This window comes from Cynocephalus volans, chromosome 2 (genome assembly GCF_027409185.1).
Source record: "Cynocephalus volans isolate mCynVol1 chromosome 2, mCynVol1.pri, whole genome shotgun sequence".
NCBI lineage: Eukaryota > Metazoa > Chordata > Mammalia > Dermoptera > Cynocephalidae > Cynocephalus > Cynocephalus volans.
Window position 1 is genome coordinate 172,099,979 of NC_084461.1, and position 25,302 is coordinate 172,125,280.

General features: G+C 44.6%; 1 protein-coding gene across 2 annotated transcripts in view; it reads right to left on the reverse strand.

The window, feature by feature from the left end:
* The window catches only part of LOC134369643 (tumor necrosis factor receptor superfamily member 10B-like), a 60,962-nt gene extending 60,514 nt beyond the window's left edge, over nt 1-448 (reverse strand). For both annotated transcript variants that reach the window (XM_063086232.1, XM_063086231.1), the window contains exon 1: nt 173-448. In XM_063086232.1, coding sequence (XP_062942302.1) covers nt 173-316 — 144 coding nt within the window. In that variant the 5' untranslated portion in view covers nt 317-448. The remainder of the gene's footprint in view (nt 1-172) is intronic.
* Nucleotides 449-25,302: the final 24,854 nt, after the last annotated feature.

The window sequence follows — 25,302 nt, forward strand, 5'->3', positions numbered from 1 at the left end:
TCTCAGGTCCGTCCTGCCGGGCCTGGGGACACCTTTCTTCCCCCGACTTCGACGACGGTTCGTCCTGCCCAGTGACCCCGGCCAGGCCCCCCCGCCGTGTCGCCCACTCTCCCTACCCCCTCCCGGCACCAGGCGCGCTCTTCCCGAGCCAGGAATAGCGGCGGGGACTCACCGACAGCAGGACACCGGCGACGAGGAACATAAGGGTCTTGGGGACCCGGAGCTGAGACCTGGCTCTCCGCGACCACCTGGGGCCAGGGGCACTCCCAGCCTGGGACCCCGAGGCGTCCAGTGTGCTCCGTCCCCGCTGTCCCATAAGTTAGGCAGCGCTCCTTGTCCCCGGCCCCGAGGGTTCAACCCCCAAAGTCGATCAGGAACCGTCCGTGTAGTTCGTGGGTGCGGAAACGTCCCCGCAGACGGCAGGGTGCGCGGACCGGGCTAATTTCTGTCCCCACGCGCTGCTCCTGGGAACCCCAGTCCGCCCTGCTTTTATAGCACTCTTGTGTAGGCATCGCCAGAGCGGACCAATCGGAGTCAGTATTTAAATTAGCCACAGTTTGATGTAGTCACATCTGGGTTCCCTGAGTCAGCAGCGCATGGCTCTGCCCAATCTTGGAATGTGGCTCCCCGGGACCCTGGCTCGTTTTGGGATCTGGTTTGCGTCACTGGGAAGGGGTGGGGGCCCTAGGCTTCTCCCAGACACTGTGCCCGCTGTCTAAAACAGGGTGGTGAGGGTCAGAGTCCACATCTAGATCAGTCCCGATCCCTCTCCCTTTCTTGGGCCAATGCCCTCCTGTTCATAAACCCAGAACGCTCCTGGCCTTCTGCCAAATCTCAGCTTCTGCCCCTGCACACCGCGCGCTCTCCCCCTCCCCCCATCCCCCGGGGAACTTATTCAGGCTTGCTAGGAAGTCACCAGCTCCAGAGTCTCTCAAGCAGCTGTGTCTCAGCACAAGGCTTCTGCAGCAGGGCCTTGATCTTCCCAAGTCAGTAGTGTGATGCCGGGCACTGAGCAGACAGGAGGGTCTGAGAACAGGGTCATCAAACCGATTCTACACCCCCACCCCCATCACCACCTTGCTGGTGAATCATCCATCTTTTGATTCCCAGTTTCCATGCCAGTTAACTGTCATCTCCACCCAACTGTTCCTGGTGACAGGCAAGCCTGAGGATCCCAGTTCTGTTTTTTTTCTGGATTTTCCCTCCCTGTCAGATTCTTTAACGCACTTGGGAAGCAGGAGAGCAGGAGACTTCCTGCCACTTGAAACCTGAGGTTCCTCGGGTGAGTCCCCACATGGGTCCGGTTCTTCCAACTGTCCCTGCACACCCAGCACTATGCTGGGCCCAGAGCACTAGGAGTCCAGCATGCCGAAAGGCACAAGAGTCAAGATGCTGCCTTTGCAGTGTCCACAGGACCACTGAAGGGCTGGGAATAGGTAGGAGTGAAGGGAACCTGAGTGTGAGTCCAGTAGTCGGCAAGAGCAGTTTTGTGTGGCTGGGACACAGGTACTTGGGCTGCCCTCATAGGTTCTAGCACTGAGGCTCAGTGGATGGAGGGAGGGGTGAATAGAGGCCTACGCAGCTTGACTGAAAATCCAAAATCCAAAATGCTCCAATGAGCATTTCCTTTGAGTGTCATATCAAATTTTGGAGCTTTTGGGATTTCAGGTTTTCAGATTTGGGATGTTCAGCCGATAGTGCCATTCTCTGGCTTTAGTATAAGGGTAATTCTAGACTCATGGAATGAGTTTGGAAGTGTTCCCTCCTCTTCAACGTTTTGGAAGTGTTTGGGGAGGATTGGTGTTAATTCTTCTTTAAACACATGGGAGAATTCTCCAGTGAAGTCACCTGGTCCTCTCACCCCACTGCATCCCAGAACATTGCAGACAAGTTCCCCACTTTTCTTTCCATTTTGAAGGAGGAGCCAAGAATTGGGCAACTTCCTCCTGAGCCCAACACACCTTGGAGGGGGTGAGTAAAAGCGAGCAAAAACTGTTATGAGATTTCCTACTATTTAAGTGTGGCTTTTCCTTGGTTGGACATTTGCTTGTTTGCTACAGGTTAGTAACTAGCATTAGAGTTCACACACAGCTATGTATATTGGTTAGCATGTTGTTATTTACTTGCTGTTTCTGTGGGAGACTGAGGTCCTGGGATTCCTGGTCCACCACTGTGTTGACGTCGCCATTCTAGAGTAGTTTCTCAAGGAGCAATGTGTAACTCGTACAGGGCCTTAGTCTGAGCATGGTATCCTGCACAAGCACTCAGATTAATCTGAAACGGCACATGAAATAAAACCTATTGGTGATCTGATATCTCATCCAACCGACCCTTCAGCTCTGATCCTCTTTTATCCCCAACAAGACTTGTAACAGGTAAAGAAACAGATCGTGGCTCAAGCAGAGTGCTCACCTCAAGGACAAACCAGGCGATTTGACACATATGCCTCTTAAAGGTAATATTTCATTACAAGTATATATTTTAAAATTATTGGACATAATTAATAATTAAACATTAATAGCTAAGAGGAAAGCTCTGGCTTCTTAAAGAGATTCCTTCACATTTAGAACACAGCAGAGCCTGCCCCACTTTCTTGATAGACGAGCTTCCCGAAGCCCAGCAACTGGTCCTCAACGGTCTCCCTGGCGTGTCTTTCCCCAGCGTCTCCAAGGCACCCAGCAGGGTGTTGACTGAGGCGCCTGCCCCACTTGGTTGATCCACATCGCCAGCGTTTCATACAAGGCGTCCTCCAGGAGATAAACTGGATGGAGGCAGAAAACAACGTGGGGAAGGAGGCAGAGGGAGGCTCAGAGAGTGGGCATGGCCGGAGCTCAGAGGAGGGAAGACGCTTAGTATGCTTTGGGCAGGAGAGCAGGACCCAGGGCGGCCACGTCTGCATCTATGGAAAGGCAGGGCCTGGTTGGGGGATCTCTGGTTCACATCCAGCTCGGCCTCACTCCCTGACGCTGGGGCAGAGCTGGATGGGCCAACAGACTCTGCGCTGCGAGTGAGCCCTGACACGGAGCAAACCCACCCAGCTCAGGGGACTGTGACAGGATTGCACGAGACGCACGCGCAGTGCACTGCACGCAGCCTTCCTAGAAACAGGAGGGGACCAGACACCAGGTTGTGTTTTCTAACAGCCCCGTTACAAAAGTAAAAGAAAGCTAGTGACATTTATTTCAATGGATTCACCCTTCTCCTTTGAGACCCTTAAGCTCCTGCCGGTCTCTGTAACACATGGTGGTGTGTGCGTTCGCCCTTGATCTGAGTCAGGAGTCCTGGACTCCAGGACTGACCCCGACAGCTGGTGGGCTTTGAGACCCGGGGCGCATCACCGCCCCTTGTTGGTCTGTATGGAGACTGAGATGAACCTTCAACGCTTGCAAAGCTCACAGGCTCTGTGTCCCCGTTTGCTCATTGTGGCATACGTTAGATGCAGTAAAATGCTCGGTTCTGAAGTGCTCCATTCACCTTTGACAACTGTATACTCATCTGTAACCATCACCCACATGAGATGTGGAAAATTTCCACCACTCCGGAAGGTCCCCTACTGTCCTTTCTAAGCAATCTCCACCAACCGCAACAAGAGACAATCCCTCCTTTACTGGCTTATGAAACTCAATAGAAGACTATATATGAGGGTACTTTGGAAAATCTAAAGTATGGTCTTATTCCCGGAATGTGAATGTGTTCTGACGAATAATAATGTACCATATCAAGAGTCTAAACAAAACAATGCCATATAGTCTCAATGGAGGCTGAAAAAACATTTAGCAAAATAAGACCCTTATTTGATTCTTAAAACAGATCAGAATAGGATATTCATATAATGATAAGATGTTGTTTCTATAGGAAAACAAGAGCCAGTATCTTTACTAATGTGAAAGTCTTCTAGGCCTCCCCAGAGAAATCAAGCCAAGACCAAAATACCTGCTTTCTCTAATCATCATTGAACATTGTACTGAAAGGACTAGACTGCAAGACACAGAACAAAAATGAAAGGTAAGACTCTTACAAGGGAGAAGGAAAAATAATCACTATTTTACATATGATTGCACACTGAATGTTCAAAAAAGTTAGCAGAAACAACATTTAAAAAAATGTATTTCCAAGAGGATTCTTTTCATGAGGGTTACAGAACACATAACATACAATGAAACAGCCTTGACAAAAAACAGAAATAACTTCCTAAGAAAATCACAAGTTTAGTTGTAATAAAATACTTGAATTGCAATACCTTCTTTGATGAAAAAAATATTGAGAACTTAATTCTTCCTATTTGTTTGATAGTAATGAGGTGCTTCTCATTGATAGGATTTTACAAATGGCCTTTGTTCTCATTAATCTGAATGTCAGGTGATTACATTGTCCTCATATAGGCAGGTGGCACCGCAGTATGTAGAAGCCTCATGGCAGATTCTGCTAAATATGTCCAAGAAGTAGAAAATGAATGACGTAAATGAGAATTCTTGTCTCTTTTGAGACAAGAATTGAGCCGGTCATTCACTCATTCATGCAGCAAACATATACCAAGCACCTACTGTGAGCTAGGCACTGTGCAAGGTTTCCTCAGTTTCTGAGGCAATTGAACAAGATGGGGCACCTCCTACACAGAAACGACAGTGTCCCGTGTAAGTGCATGCAGCCTGAGACATATGCTCTGGGCAAACTTTTCAGTGAACCACCAAGTGGGCAGATAAAGCAGGATTTGGAATCAGACCAGAGGCATTCAAGGTGCAGCTCCATCATTTAAAGTCAGGGACCTTACCTGAGCATGTTGCATTGTCTTTCAGGGCCTCAGTTTTCCTCATCTGCAGTCATAAGGTGCTACTGTCTCCTCAGAGAACTGTTGTAAGAATTGAGTAAGACAGTGAATGTAAAGCATGTACACCAGTGTCTGGTAAACATTAGGCACTCAATAAAGGCTGGATCCCCTAAGTCTATAGCACAGGACTAATCCCTTTGCTTTCGTACTTTTAGGCATGGACATTTGGAATATTCCTAAGGAACACATGCACGCTGTCACAGAGGGTCCAGAACACTGTCCACTGTCATTGGGAACACTGAGAATTCCCTTTGACTGCGAGGATAGAGCTGTCCTGCTACATACGGATGCCAGGACAGCAGGTCCTCAGGCTGAGGCCTTCCAGGTAAGGCAACTGATCAGGAAGCAGCAGTAACAAAGCCAGCTCTGGACTCTCCTAAGCCCTCAATTCTTATCTGCAGCAGCAACTTATCATCAATTCTATGTACAGGAGTGAGAGTGGCAGGTTTTTCCCCTGAGTCCAGCCAGAAATGGATGAGAGGGAAAGGCTCTGCTGGGTAGCCCTACTTAGCTCTCCTTGGAATCTCCAGAATACCTGGAAATGGACAGATTCAAAGTTAATCAGAAATTGATCAGACTGTTTTCAAATAGAAGGAGAAAAGTTAGGGAACATGGTCTACTCACCCTCATTTTTGCATAGCTGACATTCAAACATAAATAGCCTAAAAGAGAAGCCAGAGGATGGAAGTGGATCAGACAGTCAGAGTGATGCTGGCCTGGCTTTTCCTAGAAAGAGCTAGCCCCTGTCTCCCATTTGCCTGCCCCCATCCCCTGCCCCCGACCACTCTGGCCAGCTTCATCAAGAACCTGAACAATTAGAAATAACATGATCCTTAGGGAAGCTTAAATAGTCCCAGAAAAAGAAACAATGTATTGGGCCAAGCTTATGTCTCCACAAGACCAAGATTTACAAACAATTGTTGATCAAACTGTTTGTGTTAGACAATGTCTATAAGACACAATTGGGAAACAAAGAGTCATCTGGTGTGTGTGTGTGTGTGTGTGTGTGTGTGTGTGTTGTGTGTGTGTGAGAGAGAGAGAGAGAGAAAGAGAGAGGAGTTAAAGTTAAGATAAATTTATCACTTTAGCTGGATTGTCAAGTCAGAACATTTGCATTCTGCCAAAGGAAAATGAGAATAGAAGGTAAGTAATCCTTGTGTCAAGTGAGGAGTAGGGGTACTAGCTGCTGTGATTCCAAGGACAGAGAAGGCTTTTGAATGAAATGGAGCCAGGAATGGAGACTAAGATAGTTGCAATAAGGAAAGTGGAGAAGACAAAAGAGGACGGCCCCTTAGACAGGAAGCCTGAGTCATAAGGAATGTGGCAACCAGTGGATGCCAAAAACAATAGCTGCACCCGCCAGCCCAGTATTCCATTTATGCCAGGAACTACTCCTGAATTCACTCTAAAACATTCAGCAAGTCTGAAAGAAATGACCACGCCCATCTTATAATAGGAAAATTGAAGATCAGGCAGGCCAAAAGCTTGGCCCAGGTAGTAAAGAAGATAGCAAGCGTGCTCAGCACTGCACTGCTTGGATGTAAAATGCCCACTGTATGGAATGCCATTAAATGTTCAAAATTTTGTTTAGTTTTATTGACAACTCACAAAATCTTGAGATCGGGCAATTAGTGGTCTTTTTAGTGCATTTTCTGAAAAGATTGCTGCAACAGTGGAAAGTGATATTTCACTCACCCTGTCCTGAAGGTGACTGTCATCTGGAGGCACCTTCATGCTTTTTCTTTGACTTCTTATATTCAGGTTTTACCATCTCACATTGTGCATCTGTTGTTTCTCAGATCTCTTCATCCTCCTTCCCTGTGATCACACCTCACCCTCCCTGCTGAATCGCTGTAATGGTCTGCCACATGACAGCTGTCCCCCTCCTCCACGCGTTGAACCCCTACCTGCATGCCAGCACACAGGGCACCAGACCTCCCATTAGTGTGTTTTGGCAGTGATGTTGGCTGAGGCTCACTGCCGCACAACCGCAGTCCTGCTTTGCACCTGGCTCACCAACAGTAGATTTTTCCTTTCCATGGAGAGGGGTTTCATAATAAGGGCTCTTATCTTTCTTTTTATTTTGCATTCTCAAATCTAAAATAGACTCTTGATAGAGCTTTTGTAACAACATATTTGTACATACATTGTGTCATCAAATCCTCACACACTCTGTGGGGTACAAAGCCCAGCACCACAGAATCACCCAGGGACTGATTCTGCCTTTTCATCCCAGTGCCACCTGCCACATTCTTTCCCATCACTGGACAGGTTGCCTCCCACCATCCTACCCAGCAAGAAGAAGAGAGGAGTGACAAGGGATAAGGACAGCCATATGGAATCCCTGGCAGCAGCCCGCAGATGTGTATGCCCAACCTAGATACTGACAGATGAAATGGAAAGTAGAGGAAGATGCAGGGAACCTTGAGGAGGGGGATGGACAGGATTTGGTAACTATTTGGTCCTGACAACTTGGACGTATGTTTCTAAGTCTGGTGACAGTTAGGATGGCATTGCCCCGATGGGAATGGGGTCCCAGATAATAAAATCCAGTCCCTGTTACCATTCAAGGAGTCATGAAGATAAAGCAGGACCTGAGTTACTCATCTATAAAATAAAGTATTTTCACTATAATCACAGCCAGGCCACTTTCTTTTTCTTGGATCCCACTACAGTTAGTAAAAAAAAAAAAAGAAGATTGTGAAGAAGAAGCTGTTTGCCTATAATATGTACCTGTGATGGTCAACCTGACTGCAATAAGGAAGACCCAGGGAACTTGCAAAGCGTAATTTCTATATGTGCCTGTGAGGGTGTTTCCAGCGGAGACGGGCATATGATCTAGTGGACTGAGTGGGGAAGATCTTCTCTCAATGTGGGTGGGCACCATTTGATCGGCTGGTGGCCTGAGAAGAACAAAAAAGGCACAGAAAAGGTGATTTCCTCTCTCTCTACTGGAACTGGAACACTCTTTTCCCGACCTGGGATATCAGAGCTCCAGCCTCTCAGCAGCACCCTCTACCCGACTGCCCACCCTGGGTTCTGAGGCCTTTGGCTTAAGACTGAGAACTGCACAATTGGCTTCCCCTGGTCTGAGGCCTTTGGACTTGGACTGAGTCATACTACTGGCATCCCTGTGTCTTGAGCTTGCAGATGGCCTGTTGTGGGATTTCTAAGCCACTATAATCATGTGAGTCAATTCCCCTAATAAATCTCATTTGTCTATCTACCTCCTATTGGTTCTGTTTCTCTGGAGAACCCTTACTAGTACAGTACTTATAATTAAAGACCTTAAAACCTAGAGTTCTCAACAGGAAAATACAGTGATCTACGTTTGCTTTTAAATAAAGTCTTCTTTGTAATTCAATGACAAACTGGTGATTGATGAACAAATACTCATTTAAAAATGCCCAGGGCAAAAAGTTTCCAGTAGCAGCCTGTCTTATTCTCTAAGCTCTTTAATTCTCTAGAGTAAAGGTAAACCTGTGAATCCACTGATTGATGAACAAATATTCATTTAACAATGCCCAGGGCAAAAAGTTTCCAGCAGCCTGTCTTACTCTCTAAGCTCTTTAATTTTCTAAAGTAAAGGTAAACCTGTGAATCCACTGATCTTTTCTTAATGATTCAAGTTTTTATAAATTCAGTGTTCTTTTCAATTCTTATCACCTCCATAAAGTAAACTGGCTTTTCACGAGTATTAACCTCACACAGGGATTCCTTAGTGTAGGGAAAGCCCATGGAATCTTGGCAGGGTTTTCTTATCCTGAGATTGTGCAATAATTTACAAAAGTTGACTGCACAGTGCACTGGCATGTAGATTTCAGGGCTCCCCTGGCTCTCTGCCCCTGCAGCCCTGCATCTGAATTTTCCCAGACAGAAGCAGGCTCTGCCTTGAGTGGAGGTCCTGCCTGGTAGCTCCTCCCAGACCAGGAGGCCCTGTGCAGTGTTCAGGGCAGGAAAGGATCCCTGGGCACTTCTTTAAAAAAAAAAAAAAAAATCTTTAGATTTGAAAATAAAATTATATATATTTATGAGGTACAACTTGTTTTAGTATATGAGGGGGTCTTTAAAAAGTTCACAGAAGGATTTGTATAACCTTTCAATTCAATTTCCACAAACTTTTCAAAATACCCTCATATATATACATTGTAGAATGGTTAAATCAACCTAATCAACATACTTATAATTTTTGGCATACTTATAATTTTTTGTGGTAAAAACTTTTAAATTCTACTCTCTGGAATTTTCAGGTATACTTTGTTACTAATTATAGTTATCATGTCGTACAGGAGATCTCTTGAATTTATTTGTCCTGTCTAACAGAAATGTTGTACCCTTTGACCAATATCTCCCCCACACCCAGTCGTCCCAACCCGATCCAGCCCCTGGTAACCACCATTCTACTCTCTGTTTTTATGAGTTCAACTTTTTTTGATTCCACCTATGAGTTGGATCATGTGGTATTTGTCTTTCTGTGTTTGGCTTATTTCATTTAGCATAATGTCCTCCAGGTTTTTCCATATTGTCACAAATGACAGAATTTCCTCTTAATACTTAGAATCTTGGCTGTATTTAATAGGTTTTGGTATGCTGTGTTTCTGTCTTCGTTGGTTTGAAGAAACTTTTTGTTTCTTAATCTCTTCTTTGACCCATTTTTCACTCAAGAGCATGTTGTTTAATTTCTATGTATTTGAGAAGTTTCACAAGTTCCTCATGTTATTGATTTTATTTTATTCCATTATGTTTAGCAAAAATACTTGATATGATTTCAGTTTTTTTGAACTTCTTGAGACTCATTTTGTGACCTAACAGATGATCAATCCTGAAGAATGATCCATGTGCTGAGGAAAAGAATGTGTATTTTGTCACTGTTGGATGAAATGCTCTGTATATGTTTATTAGGTCCACCTAGTCTACAGTGCCATTTAAATCCAATGTTTCCTTGTTGATTTTATGTCTTGATAATCTGTCCAATGCTGAGAGGGGAGTATAAGGTCCCCAGCTATTGTTTTTGCATTTATCTCTCCCTTTAGATCTGATAATATTTGCTTTATATATATAATATGTGCTCCAGTGTTGGGTGTGTAATTGTTATCCTCTTACTTTACAGATCCCTTTATCATTATATAACGCATTTCTTTGTCTCTTAGTACAGATTTTTATTTAAAGTCTCTTTTGTCTGATATAAATCTAACGTGCTGAGGGTTACGATCCCCTTACTGGTCACAAAAAAAAAAAAAAGAAAGAAAGAAAAAGAAAAGAAGCCTCCCTAAAAAATTTTAAAACTTCATTTTATCTTTTGTTCAGGGAAGGACTTTAATAAGATTATAAGCAGTGACAAAATTAAAATATCATTAGATTTAATTTCTTAACATTTAAAAGTCTGCTCATTAAAACATAAGACAAAATTAAACGGCAAACAAGAAAGTAGGAATCTATTACCTGCATTTGTGAAAGTGCATGGGAGAAGAGCATGTCTTCACAAGCAAGAAGAAAGTCACAAGCAATCAATTTGAAGAAAAGAGATCCAAGCAACTGGTAAACATGTTAAATATACGTCAAAAAACAAAGAAATGCAAATTTAATCAATATTTTCCTGGTTTGTGAAAGTGGAAACAAAAGAGCACTGATGTCAGATCAAAACTGATGAACTATTGTTGGAACAAAACTGTACACGTGTGTGTTTGCAAAAGTGTGTGTGTGTGTGTGTGTGTGTGTGTGTGTGTGTGTGTGTGTATTGCTATGTTTCAGTTCCTTTTCTTTTTATTTTGAATACCTTTAAAGGTATTTTCTTTGCAGTTACTAAGGAGCTTACATAAAATATCTTAGAGATATAACTTTTCCCTTATGTGCAAGAATCTCTGCTTTTACCTCTCCTCCCCCGACATTATTTCCTATTGATGTCACAATTTAGAACTGTTTATAATATGTACTAATTAAGATAATTTCATGATAGCTGTTTTTAAAACTTTTTTCTTTTAGCTTTTATAATAGGATTACAATTGATTTACCCACCTCTGTTATAGTAATAAAGTATTCTTTTGCCTTTATATTTACCTTTACCAATGAGTTTTATACTTTAGAATGTGTGGTTGTTTAGTGTCCTTTTATTTCACCTTGAAGAACTTCTATAGAATTTCCTGTAAGGCAGGTCCAGTGGTAATAAACTCCCTCAGTTTTTGTTTGTCTGAGGGGATATCCAATGGAAGAGTGTCCATTTAAAACCCACCTTTTTATTCTCTGCGGTCTCAAGAGACTGAATAATGCAGAGCTTTATAACCTCCCAGAACTGTATCATTCAGGAGTCAATCACTCAAACAGGAGCTATAAAAGTTGGAGCACTCAAAGTGTGCACAAAGTCCTTCCAGAGGAAATCTGTAAACACAGATTTATCCCTGGGGCAACCTGGGAGAGATGACATTGGCAGTACCCACACTCCCATCCAGGCTGGCAGAAGTCTATAATTGATCTGTCCCATCAGCTCCCAGATGTAGGTGGGCCAGAAGTAAGACCCTCAGGCAGCTCATCAAATCAGGTCTGGCTACAGGTCAAGTTCTCAGTTGGTTTGGGGGGCCAGTGGGTGCCACACTAAACAGTGCAGCTCCAGGAGGCCCTCAGGGTGGGCTGAACCTGGCTTTGAACTATGAAGGAGGAAGGTGGAGGATAGAAGAGGGTAAAGACAAAGAGGTACAGAATGTCCTTGGGGCACAAGGTGAGGTACAGTATTGGGGAGAAGAAAAGGGTGGAAGAGAAAGATTTAGGGTCTCATTGATCTGACAACAATCAGCATAACAGTAAGATAATCTCATTCTAATGACTATAAAGAATAAAATATGAAGATACGGCTTTAAAAGAAGCAGGAATAACTTAGAAGAAAAACACAAATATTAAGTTATAATAAAGTACATAAATTGATAACTATCTTCTTCAATAATAAAAAAATTGAAAATATTTTAGTTTGTCCCATATTAATGTATTATTTTATGGTTAATTCAATAAACATCCAATGATTTTTTTTTTATTGGTAGGGTAAAATTTTTTATTAAATAATGCCAAAATTTTCTGGGTAAAATAAATTTTTAAAAAGGAATAGGGAAAAGGAAGAGTAAGGAGTACCTTCAGATATTGAAATAGGCTATAAAGAATATTTAGAAAAGCACTGTAGATAATATCATCCCTTTCAAGTAAATAAAATATACAGAAAACATATGCATCTATATATACTCATAGAGATGGTATATGCATGAAGATTTTCGCAAAGAATCACGAGAAATCAACTCTCTTAGTCAGCCTAATTAAAAAGAGCCTGTGGGCTGTGCAGCAGCATGGGAGGCTTTTGCTGTTTTTTGAGAACTTTTCTACACTATTTAAATTTCTCATTAGCTTTGTTTCTAAATAAGAATGGAGGTATCATTGGACTTGTAAAATATAGCTTCTGTTATTATTATTTTTTTAATGTGGTATGATGCTAGAAAGGTAAGAGAACAGAATAATCTAGGTGGGAAGAAATCAACGTCTATGTAAACATTTGACAAGTAACAGAGGAAGGACCAAAAGCAGTGGTAGGAGGGAGACTCTGTGGCTAGATGGGGTTGGAGGAACAAGACAGTGAGACAGACAATTCAAGGAGCTCCTCAGGCTGCACCACATCACAGAGTAAATTGCATTGAGATCATATAAGTGTACGCTAAAAATCAGACCATTGAAAAGAAGCCTCCCTGGGCCAACCCCGTGGCTCACTCGGGAGAGTGCGGCGCTGGGAGCGCCAAGGCCGCGGGTTCGGATCCTACATAGGACTGGCTGGCGTGCTCACTGGCTGAGCGTGGTGCAGACCACACCGTGCTGAGGGTTACGATCCCCTTACTGGTCACAAAAAAAAAAAAAAAGAAAGAAAGAAAAAGAAAAGAAGCCTCCCTAAAAAATTTTAAAACTTCATTTTATCTTTTGTTCAGGGAAGGACTTTAATAAGATTATAAGCAGTGACAAAATTAAAATATCATTAAATTTAATTTCTTAACATTTAAAAGTCTGCTCATTAAAACATAAGACAAAATTAAACGGCAAACAAGAAAGTAGGAATCTATTACCTGCATTTGTGAAAGTGCGTGGGAGAAGAGCATGTCTTCACAAGCAAGAAGAAAGTCACAAGCAGTCAATTTGAAGAAAAGAGATCCAAGCAACTGGTAAACATGTTAAATATACGTCAAAAAACAAAGAAATGCAAATTTAATCAATATTTTCCTGGTTTGTGAAAGTGGAAACAAAAGAGCACTGATGTCAGATCAAAACTGATGAACTATTGTTGGAACAAAACTGTACACGTGTGTGTTTGCAAAAGAGTGTGTGTGTGTATGTGTGTGTGTGTGTGTGTGTGTGTGTGTGTGTGTGTGTGTGTGTGTGTGTGTGTGTGTGTGTGTACGCACGCACAGGCGTGTACAGGGGAAAAAAGCTTCTGCACATCAACCCAGTAATTCTACTCCTCCTAGGAAGCCACACCATGAATTTGGTCAGGAAATTTGCCAAAGATTTCTTTTCAAATATGTTCACAAATTCTTGGCCCTCAGCCCATCCTGCGAACGTGGGCTCTCCTCCTCACCTTCAGAGGGTGACCCCACAGGGTATTTATTGTGTGTGCTGGGGTGGGCGGGGGTAAAAGTCAAAGATCAGGCAAAAGGGCAGTGACCTGCTGAATAGGGGTCCCCTGTAACGAAGGGTCACAAGACTTAGAGCTTTATCTAATGATAGTTTTTCGGAAAAGGTAAGGAGAAAAATGAGAAAATTGAACAGGAGTAAAAGCAGAGATAGTCCAGAGAGGAGGAAGGATGAGACTAGAGGACTAGAGGATTAACTCAGGGCCTTGCAGCCCCCCTGGGGCCACAGCTGACCCCTTCCTCATTTTCTAACCCTGGTCCATGTTTCATCCTGCCCACCCCAAAGTTTTTCGGATTTAAAAGATGCAGTGCCACTGCTGAGGGGCAGAGGCAGGAGACAGTAGGGTCAGGGCTCAGAGCTCACCTGAGAGGGACTGACTGCAGGTCCCAGGGCCTGGGGGTGGGCTCCACCATCAAAATGCTGGTTAGGTCTGGGGCAGAGCAAACCCAGAAACAAAGGCAACAGTTGTGTGGTGCCAAGACCTAGAGAGCTGAGATCAAATCCTCATCAAGAGAAAGAGCAGGTGGTGGCATGGCAAGCAGGTCTAGTACTGGGGTTCATCCATATTGTCCAAGCCCCGAACCCTGCAAGGCTCTGGCTGCCTCTGCTCCAAGTCCTCCAGGGTGGCTGTGGGGGGGCCAGTCCTGTGCTGCCCTCTACTGGCTGGTCAGTCTTCCTGCAGCTGAGCTCACAGCCGGTGGCTTCAAGGCTGATGTTGAGGAGTCCTTGGGCAGAAGGGGAGCGTGCAGGTGGGGAGCACAGTGCAGCACCCACACCTTCCCTCTGGGGAAGAGGATGGTGTAGAGGCTCACCTGAATCAGGGAGCCTCGCAGGAACTGTAGGTGAGAGCAAGAGCTGGGTCCTAGAGAACAAGGATAAGGGGAAATGGTTCTTCCAGGGGCTTGTGGGGCTGAGTAACCTGGGTCCACTGATGAGGATGCAAGAAAGGTCAGTGAGGACAGAAAATGAAGGTCAGCTGAGAGTAGGAGGGGACACAGGAGAGTGGCCACAGAACTCCCCAACAAAGAAGGCCCATTCAACCCTAAGGGGCCCACCTTCCCCAATACCTCTGTCAGAGAAAGTCTGCACAAGACACCCCCCAAACCCAGGTGCAGCCAGAGAAGACACCCTGGGAGACCTAGGTGAGCCAGGCCAGCCTGGTGTCTCTGTCCCCAGAGGAAAGGTCAGGCAGGAGAGGGAGGGGGAGGAGGTGCTGACTTCCAGTCCCGCATGAACCTGGCACTTGGAGTCCAGGGTGTCAGAGCAGGAAACACCCCCAGGCAGGGCAAGTCAGGAGGCCTAAAGGGGAGGAAGGAAGGAGCTGGTCACACGGCAGAAACACACACCCCTGGACTGTTTCAGAGGGAGGATGGGAGATGGGGTGAAAAACAAACAAATGAAAAGCCCACACTTCTTTTTATGTTTTCATATTTATTTTGATCATAAAATCATAAACACGTGAGCATTTTGTACATAATGACCTTCCGTGAATTGTTTGATATCATCAACACACTCTTCAAATGCGAACCTTCCACTGGGCAGAAGCACGAAAGGACCCCCAGCCACTAATGAAACACTTTATTTAGAGCCTATTGTGTGCCTGTGCTGTTTGTAATGGGTATAAAGCAAAACGACCCCAATGATTTTGTGCTGTCACATCACTTACTTTAAAAGAACAAGCACGACAAACACTGATGAGGCTGATACTTTAGATGTACCTTAAAGGAGTTTCTGAAAGAGGGACAAGGGAGCTGGATCCTGACCGGCTTCCTCTGAGACAGGAGGGCAGAGCGATCTACAGAGCAAAAGCAAAGACCAGGAAGCAGCAATGACCGGTGCCTTCCATGAAGTGGATGGGGAGCTCAGGGGCACAGGACAGAAGTGTCTTCCACTTCGGTGTAGACCAAGGGGGTCTCCCCCTCCTAAACGTATGTGGACATAACACCCTGAATGTGCCAAAATGTTTAGACAATTCTCCTTTTGGCCCAGATGCACTATCACAAAATTGAAAAATCGTAATTTGAACCATCTAAGTTCAGATGATTCTTCATTTACCTGAAGTTACATGCTGATAAACCCACTGGAAGTTTAAAATATCAGAAGTTGAAAATGAATGCAATACCCCAATAAATCCACCATAAAGTCAAAAAATCATATGTCAAACATCGTAAGTACAGAAGCCCTGCGATTTTTTATGGGATTATATACCAATAAATCCATCATTAAGTGAAAAATATCCTAAGTCAGAAATGCGTGTAATGTGCCAATAAACCCATTGTAAGGTCAAAAAAGCATAAGTTGAACCATCATTAAGTCAAAGACTATCTGTAGTGAGACATAATTAAATGCACATATAACGATATCAATGGAGCTTACAACATAAGAAATACAATAAAAGAAGAAACTTCTATTAGCAGGAAAAATTTAAAATAATGAGGTCCGAAAACCACTCACAATACACATGCAATCATGTAACTATACTCCATGAAGAATCTTACTACATAAATTTTCACAGTGTGCTTATCTCACCCAATATTTCATAAAAATTACTCCGAGTGCATTGAAAAGCTTCTGGGACATTTCATCAGCTGCACCATGTTGGGTAGTAGAGTTTGTTCAAGTATGGGTCAAGTACTTCAGGGCTGTGTCTTTGTTTCTTCTGGGCTGGTGTCCAGTAACACGTCCCTTTCTAGGAACAGTTCTGATTTCCTAAAGTGATTTCTTTTCACTAAGAACCCTGCAGAACCTGCCATACTTTCTTGATAGACGAACATTGCAGAGTCCTGAGTCCTGAGTCCTGAGTGGTCTCCCTCTCACATCTTTCTCCCAGCATCTCCAAGGCACCCAGCAGGGTGTTGACTGAAGCGTCTGCCCGGCTTTGTTGACCCACTTCAGCAGCATTTCGTACAAGGCGTCCACCGGGAGATGAACTGGATGGAGGCAGAAAAAGACATGTGGCAGGAGCCAGAGGGAGGCCCAGAGAGTGGGCGCAGCAGGAGCTCAGAGAAGGGAAGCCCCATAGGCTGCACTGGGCAGGAGAGCAGGTCCCAGGGCGGCCACGTCTGCATCTGTGGAAAGGCAAGGCCTGGGTGGGGGAATCTCTGGTTCACATCCAGCTCGGCCTCACTCCCTGACGCTGGGGCAGAGCTGGATGGGCCAACAGACGCTGAGCGACGAGTCAGCCCTAAGACAGAGCACAACCACCCAGCTCACGGGACTGTGATGGGATTGCATGAAACATTGGCACTGCATGCCACCGTCCTAGAAATAGGAGGGGGCCGGGATACCAGGTTCTGTTTTCTAACAGCTGCATTTAAATAAAAGAAAAAGAAACAAACAATTGATATTAATTTTTAAATATGTGGTACTGACTCAATAGATATAAAATATAATGTTAACATGCAATCAATATACACAAAAATGTTAGTGAGATATTTCCCACTTGTTTTGTATCACATCTTTGAAATCTTGCATGAAGTTCATATTGCAGCTCCGCAAATCAAGCCTGACCACAGTCAAGTGCACAGGAGCCTCCAGGGGCCAGTGGGTGCCGCGCAGGACAGTGCAGCCCCTCAGGAGGCCTCAGGGGCTGAACCAGGCCCTGAGCAACGAGGGAGGAGTGAGGATGTGGGAAGAGGGAAGGACAGAGGAGTTGGGGATGTTGTCAGGGGACAGAACGGGTGGGTAGAGTGGGGGAGAAAAAGTGTCGGGAAAGGGGGATTTAGGGTCCCAATGGTCCAGTGACATCAGCATAAAACCCTCTGCGTCCAGCATCAACTGCCCTGGAGGAGCCCTGTCAGCTGTGGGGACGGCAGTGAGGACGCTGACCCTAGTCCCTCCACTCCTGCTGTGTTGCCCCCAACAAAACACTTGCTCTCAATGGAGACAGCACTATCGGCTGGATCCAGCAGCTCCCTGCTCATCTGAGACTCTTCTTCTTTTGCTGGTCCCTGTAACACACGGTGGAGAACGCCCTGGTAAGAGTCAGGAGTCCTGGGTTCCAGGCCTGTCCCCAAAAGCTGGCAGCTGTGAGACTTGGGCACCTCCCTTTCCCTTTCAGGTCTCTGTGGAGACGGAGGTAGACCTCCTGCCCTGTAGAGCTCACAGGCTCTGTGTCCCTGTTTGCTCATTGAAGCATACATTACTTGTAGTAAATGCTCACTTCTTAAGTGTTCCATTTCACATTTACATATCTGTGTGACCATCGCCTGATCAAGACACAGAATGTTCCCACTACCTCAGAAAGTCCCCTTCTGTCCCTTCTAATCAACTCCCACCCAACCCAACAGGGGACAGTTACTTCCCCACGGGCTCTTGATGAGACTCAATAAAGGACTATAGGGCATCTAGGAAAATCCACAGAAAGGATTCTTTCCGAGACTGTGAAGGTGTTTTCATCCATAATAACGTACCATATCAAGGTCTAAATAAGGAAATGAAAACATCAGTCTCTGTGCTGGCTGGAAAGGTAGGGTAAAATTAAACACCAATTCTGATTTTCTCAAAACACCTCAAAATAGGAGGCTGCATCCACAATGATGAGAATTTCTATATGAAAACAAAAGTCAGCATCATTCCCAACAGGGACACACTGGAAGCCTTCCCGTGAAGTCAAATCAGGACTCAAATGCCTGCTGACTGTAAGCATCTCTGAACATTATACTGAAAGTTCCAGCCTATGCAATAAGACAGGAAACAAAAATAAGAGGCAAGACTCTTGGAATGGGGCAGACACACCAATCAATCTTTTCAATGTGATTATATATTTAAAAGTCCTAAGAATTAAAAAAAAATACTGAAATATAAATGTATGTCTGGAGGTATGTTAAAACATAGCAGATGCAATAAATTAGAATATAGAATTACAAAAGGATCCAACTCATAAGGGTTACAAATACATCAAATACAATCAGCCATGAGAAGAAATAGGAATAATGTATCTGAACAAGTACACATATCACAACTTCATTATAATAAAATCCTACTTGAAATGCTATCTTCTTTGATAGGGATTATGTTGAATATTGACAAGACATTGATTATTCTTACATTAATAAAAATTTTTATGGTAAGTTAATAAAAATTCTATTGATTTTTTTTGGAGAGGATGGAGAAAATCTTATAAAATAATTCTAAATTTTAACTATAAAACAATAAATTTTTAAAAAATACAGAAGAGGTATTTGCTCGCTCAGATATTAAAACATCTTAGCTTCCTTTGGCAGTGTGTTGTATATAATATAATCCTTGTTATATAAATAAAATACACATGTGTATTATGTATATAGATGGCATATGCATAAACAGGTCAGCAAAAATCATGAGAAATTGTGTATTGTAATGACCTGAAATAAAAAGAGCCAGGGGGCTGAGAAAGGAATAAAGGAAGCTCTCACTATTCCCCAAGTACCTTTCCATGCTATTGAAATTTTCTCACTGTAGATGTGCTTTAGCTGCTTAAAAAAATAAAAATTAAAAATTAAAAAATGTCAATAGTGATTAATCAGAATGATAAAATCATTGGCCTTTTTTGTTTTTTTGCTACCCTTTTATGCCTTCTCCTCATTCGAGAAACGTTGTGGCATAAAAGGAAGAAAAAGAACAGAAAAGGTGGAAAATCATTGTCAGATAAACGTTTGAGAAGTGATAAAGAAGAGATCAAAGGCAGAAAGAAGTGTAAGAATGAGCTGCTAAATGGAACCAAAAGAAGGAGACAGTGACCAGAACAATTCAAGGATCACCTCCTTAACACTGCAGCACAAAATAAAATCCCACTTTGATCATACCAGTTTAGGCTACAAATCAAATCATTAAAAAAAGAAAAAAAAACTACCTAAGAAATTATATAAGATCATCTTATTTTATGTTCACAAAAAGACTTTCTAAGCTTTCAAGAGATGAAAGATTAAGCATCCATACAGATTTAACTACTACTCAACGTCCTAACAAAACTGATGAATTCATATGAACCCAAACTGGATGTGTGTGTGTGGAGCAAAGCAGCACTTCTGTATACACTGACCCAAAGTCTTCTCCTAGAAAGCCAAGGTATAAACGTGAACAGAAAAATGGACAAAGATTTACTTTCAAATACGTGCAATGTAATACTAATTTTAGAGTAAATTTGAAATTCATGCTGTTATGAGGAAGGACTTACTAGGTTCTGCAATAAGCATACAGTGACTGTCATGCAGCTCTCATTCAGTCATCAACAAACACTGCAGTGCCCACTCTGTGCCTACGCTGCTCCAGGCTCTGGGGACACAGTGAGAACAGGACAAACACTAGGAAGCAGAACGCTCTGCAGACTGGCTTGTTCTCCACGTCAGGGCAACTGCTCCTGCCACATCCCATCACCTACAGTTCCTTGTCTCCTTCAGTCTCCACCTCCCCGTGGGCCAGGACAGCTGCTGGCATCACACCCTCCCTCTGTCTACAAAGTCCTGGGTGTGCAGAAGGGCCAGGGTTCTACACAGTCCATCCCAACTCACCAGCAGAAGATCAGCCTCCCCTGGGGACTGTACAGTAACATCTGCCAGCTCTGCTGGCTCCTGGCTTTCCATCTCCTGCTCAGAGGCCGGGGTGGACAGCGAGTGTCTACTGCTCAGGATCTCGTTGTGGGCATTGTCCTGAACCCCAGGAGCTCTTGGGGGACACAAGCTCCAGAAAAAGACCTTGGGAAGGCAAAGAGCCAACTCAGGAGTCCACACCCAGGACACCCTGTAGGGTTCTGCAGGTCCTGCCATCCCCGCCCCTTCCCATGGGGTCTCCCCAGAGGGCACAGGCTGAGCACATCCAGGGTCTGCTGCTGGCACCATGACCCTGGTGTTGTGCTAAGGCGGAGTCACCCCCCGATAGACCCCCCACCCCAGGAGCAGGGCTGTGACTTGGGGTTGTCTCCAGGCAGAAAGAAGGACAGGGCTACATCATAGCCCATCAGCCTGAAGGGAGCTCAAAATGGCCCCTTGCCCATTATAGTCCACCCAGAGACCCCAGACCACTTTAGAGAGTAAGTCTGGGCATCAGAGCAGGGCCAGTCGGGAATAGGTCCACTCAGCTCCGCTACGGGCTGGAAGCAGTTCATGAGCACCTGATGCCCCCTGGTCCCAAGAAACCCACTTACTCTGTCCATGTACTTGGGGTCCCTTCCACAATCTGCAAGAGAAGGCACGGCCCCTTAGCAAGTGGGCAGGGGTCTTCTGCAGTATCTCCCTCCCAGGACAGGGGCGAGCTGGGCTCAGACACTGGACATGGAGCCCAGGGCCTGGGGACAGTGATCAGTTCATGCCAACTCTCGGCACCCTTGGGAGGGGGAGCAGAATGGGAACTAGAGTAAAAATCATCACGTGTAGAATCTCTGGTCCTGCTCCGGCCAAAGCTGTATAAACCCCCTGACCACTTCTCATCCTGACCCTCATCCCCAGTCCAGGAGCTGCCTGCCCCTCTGCCCTGGATGTGCCCTGAAGATGTAGGAACTGGCCGGGAGATGAGGTGACCCCCAGAGAGGGGCTGGTGAGACCCTGGTCCCCGAAGGGTGCTCATGAGGTGGGCGGTGGAGGTGCAATGACAGGGAAGAAGACAGAGCCAGGCCAGGAAGACACTAGGATTTGGGAGACAGGGGAGACATTTCTGTCTGTGGGAACAGAGTGGGACGGGATTGGATGGAGAGTGCCAGACCTCTTCCCTCATCCAACACTCACCTGGATGGATGCACTTCCACTTCATAAAAAGATGATTTTTCTTCCATAGTATAGAAAAAAAGACAACCGCAACTAAGACTATGAATACGGTTAAATTAAGATGGTTAAATTGTTTGAGAAAAGAGTGGCAGGGGCAGGAGTCCCCAGGCTGGTGTTCACAGGATGTCCAGTGGTTGGGGCTTCCACAGTGGCCTTTGTAACTGATTTGAGGGTCGACACACTCGAGGTCATTTCAGGAGGAACAGGGACTCTTCTCAACCATCCCACTGGGGCACCTGGGAACACACAGGGGAAGTGACAAGTTCTGTGAGGGAAGCTGCCAGATGGGATTAGAGAGGGAGCCCCCTCCCTGCCCAACATCCCTGAGAAGCTGTCAGAGGAAGGACAGGCTCCTTGTGTCTCCAGGGGTCCCCCCACTGCCATTTTTGAGTCTGTGGGAGGACCCAAGCTCCATGGGCCCCCTGCTCAGTGGTCAGAGCTGGAGCTTTCAGAAGCCTTCTCTGCAGGGCACATGCTGAGCTTCCCTGGGCCGCAGGGGAGGCCCCATGTTAGGTGACAGTCAAAAGCCCATGTAGCCATGAGCTGAGCCATGTCCTGCAGTCAACTTTAAATATAACTAAGCTCTTGTCTTCCACCTGTCTGACCATTCCTACAATCACAGCAAATACTAGGGGGTCAGAAAACAGTCACTTAACTATTGTTCTCTGATAGCAAAACGGGGGAAAAGGACAGGACTTATTGAGGGATCGGGAGCCAGGGGTGAGGCTGCCTGAGCTGGATCAGGTCTTTATGAGAATCTAGAAGGAGCTACATGCTCAGGTTCATTATGATTTTGTGTGCCATGGGCACTTTTGTCTTCATGGGCCCCTTCTTGAAAAAAAAAATATTAAAAGTTACATCTTAGGACTCAGTTGTTTAAAGATGAATGTAACCTAGGCTGGATTCTATGCAATTCTTTTTCTTATGGTTTCAAAATAAATTATAACAGTTCATGGGCTCCTAAAAGTATCATGGCCCAAAGTCTTGGCCTCCTGTGCCCACTGAGCAGGTCGGCCTGGCCAAGGGGAAAACGTGCTGAGAAGGGGTGGGAAGGGGCCACTGTAGGGGCAGGGCTGGGACCTGCAGATGGACCAGGAGGGGTCCTGCAGGATCAGAAGACCACAGTCACTGGGACGTCCTGTGGAGGCGGAACCTCCATGGGATCAGGGGCAAGGATGGGGTGCAAGGAAACTCAGGTCTTCTGGGGGTTCCCTTGAGCTGTTGGGGGTCCCCTTGGCTCCTGTGTCTTACCTAGTGCTGCACTTCTGGCACATCTCAGGGGAATCTTTTCCTCAGAAAGTGCCAGGCTTGCACTGGCACACTGTGTCTCTGGTCGTGTTGCAAGGACTTTTCTCCTCTTCATCTGCAGACAAAGGATAAGGTTTGGGGATGTGTTTCCTGGTCTCTCTATAACCTTCACAACAAAAATCCCCTCACCCTCAGCTTAGCTCAGTTCACCAAGCAGATCTGAGGGCAGTTTCTGTGTCAATACACATGGGGCATATGGAGGACAGCCACACTGTCACCAACACAGAGAGTCATAAAAAAGGAACATGATTTGTTATTTATTACCCCAGATTAAGGAGGAAGAATCTTTTGGATCACAAGGTCAGTAGCAAGGGAGGTGCAGGGGCATCACCTGAGAGACCCTGTGCAATGGGTTGAATGTGTCCCCCAAAAGTTAATGTATTGGAAAGTTAATCCTCATTGTAACACTCTTAAGATGTGGGAAATCTGATTATGGTATTTGAAATGTGGAGCCTTTAAGGGGTGACTGGATTGTGAGGACTGTATCCTCATGAATGGATTAATCCAGTCATGGAATAAAGGGTTAATGGCTTTATGGGTTATCATAGGTGTGGACTGCTGACTTGTAAGGACAGCACAAAGCAGACCACATCACATGGTGACTCAAATCTGTCAATGGGCCTAAACTCCCTAGTAGGATCCACAAGACTCATTGTAGACCCAGAGTTGAATCAGATACTTTCCTGAATGGAGGAGACCCTTTTAATCCTCCATTCTGGACCTTCAGCAGGAAATGTTCTCCCTCTACCACTTGAAATCCTGTTATTCATTCTTTAAGGTCCAGCTCAAACATGTCCTGGTCTGTTGCACCTTGCCAACTCCCTGTGCCGAGTGTCCTCTTCTCTTCTACAGGCTGTCTCATGCTGCAAAGCCAGCTTGGCCTGGTTCTACTTCTAGTTCACGTCTGCCTCTAAGGAAACGTCCTTTTCATAGCCAGCCCCAGTGCACTCTCTGTGTATCCTGTGGTAGGTGCTCAGCAAATGTTTGCTGAGTTTACAAATCAAGGGATAGTGAAAGCAGCAGCAGTCGTCCCTGGAAATGCACCCGATGGAACCTGGCCTCCTCCACAAGGGGCAGATTATTATTCTACCCCTTCCAACTGAGGTTTAAATAGCTTCCCTACAAAGTGACATGCGTTATATATTTAATGTTAATTTTAGTCTTATGCTATCGAATCAAAGACATAATCATGGAACAGTGTATTATGAAGACCAAGTTGGGCTGGAAAACAGGTTTAGGTCCATATCAGCTACATTTCCCACCTCACCAATCCCACTCCACCTCTGAGTAAGGGGTCAATCTGTTCTGTAGCTTGTTCACAAACCGTGCAGGGTATGCACGAAGGAAGGACATTGGAATGATTGGTGTAACCCACACCAGATGTGCACAGCTTACAACCTCTGCTGTCCTCTGATGCATGTGATCCTGAGAAAGGAGAGAAAAGCTGGTGAATGAATCTTCACAGGATTCCCAGAGGCTGGACATGGAGGCTGGAGGACTCCTCTGTCAGCCCTCAGTGGAATCCAAACAAGGAGATCCATTCCACCCGGCTTGATCAGTTCATCAATTCTGCATCTACTACACACCTTACACCAGCACTATTGACAGAAATATAATACTAGATACACATGAAATTCAAACTCATGGTATCCACATTAACAGTAAAAAGAATGAGGTTATATTAATTTTAACAATGTATTTTTGATCTAAAATATCCAAAATACTATCACTTCAACATGTAATCAATATAAAAAATGGAGATATTTTACATTTTTAATACTTACTATTCAAAATCCAGAGTGTGTTTTTCACACACAACCCATCTCAATTCAGAGTAGCTATGTTTGAAGTGTTCTAGAGCCATGGGGGCCTAGACACGAGGCCAGCACCACCTGGTCCCTGGAAACTCATAGAAGAAAGTCCTAATTCCTGTTTTCAATGAGCTCATGGTCAGTGGAAGACACAACAGAAGCAGAAGTAATGGGACAGTGAGTGACAAGCCTTTGGGTAAAGCTCTTGCCATCTGCCATGGGAGGAAAAAGGAAGGAAAACTGAGTCCTACCTGTGGAGAGCCAAAGAATAACACAAAAAGTGAGAAGAGGCATTCTGCTGGCAGAGGTGACAATGTGCAGGAACTGTCACTAGCAGGAGCCCATGTCCTGAGGCTCAACCTTCACCTCCAGGGCTTTGCTCTTTTGGGTCACCCCATTCTTCCCTGAAGGATCTCTCTCTCCTTCTCTTCTGATTCATATTTATCAATATTGAAAGATACTCTAGAAAACACAACTTTTACAAAACCTTCCTTAACAATGTATTATGATGATGGCATTTGCTATCAATGATAAAAATGTGGTTATTCAGTAATGGTGCTGGGGCAACTGAGGTGACTGCTGAAAAATCCTAGTTTCTTCCTTATGCTCTCCTTATAAGAAAATAAACTAGGTGGATCAACGGATTAATAGTAAAACATGAAACCACACAAGTACTGCAAAAACAAATGAAAATTTTTTCTTACAAGTTCAAAGAAGGAAGTATTTTCTCAGTATCATGAGAAAATATAAAACTTGCATAAAGTCAACTATATAAATATTAAAAAGAAAATTCTGCATGTAAGAAATTATGACAACGATAGAAACAAGCTGCAAGAAAATACTTGCCACATGAATCACACTAAAGAGAATAATTTCCTTAATCTGTAGGGATTCATAAAGAAAAACTAGAAAGATCAATAGGAAAATAGTAGACTTGACATCGCAACACAATAAAAGATGTATA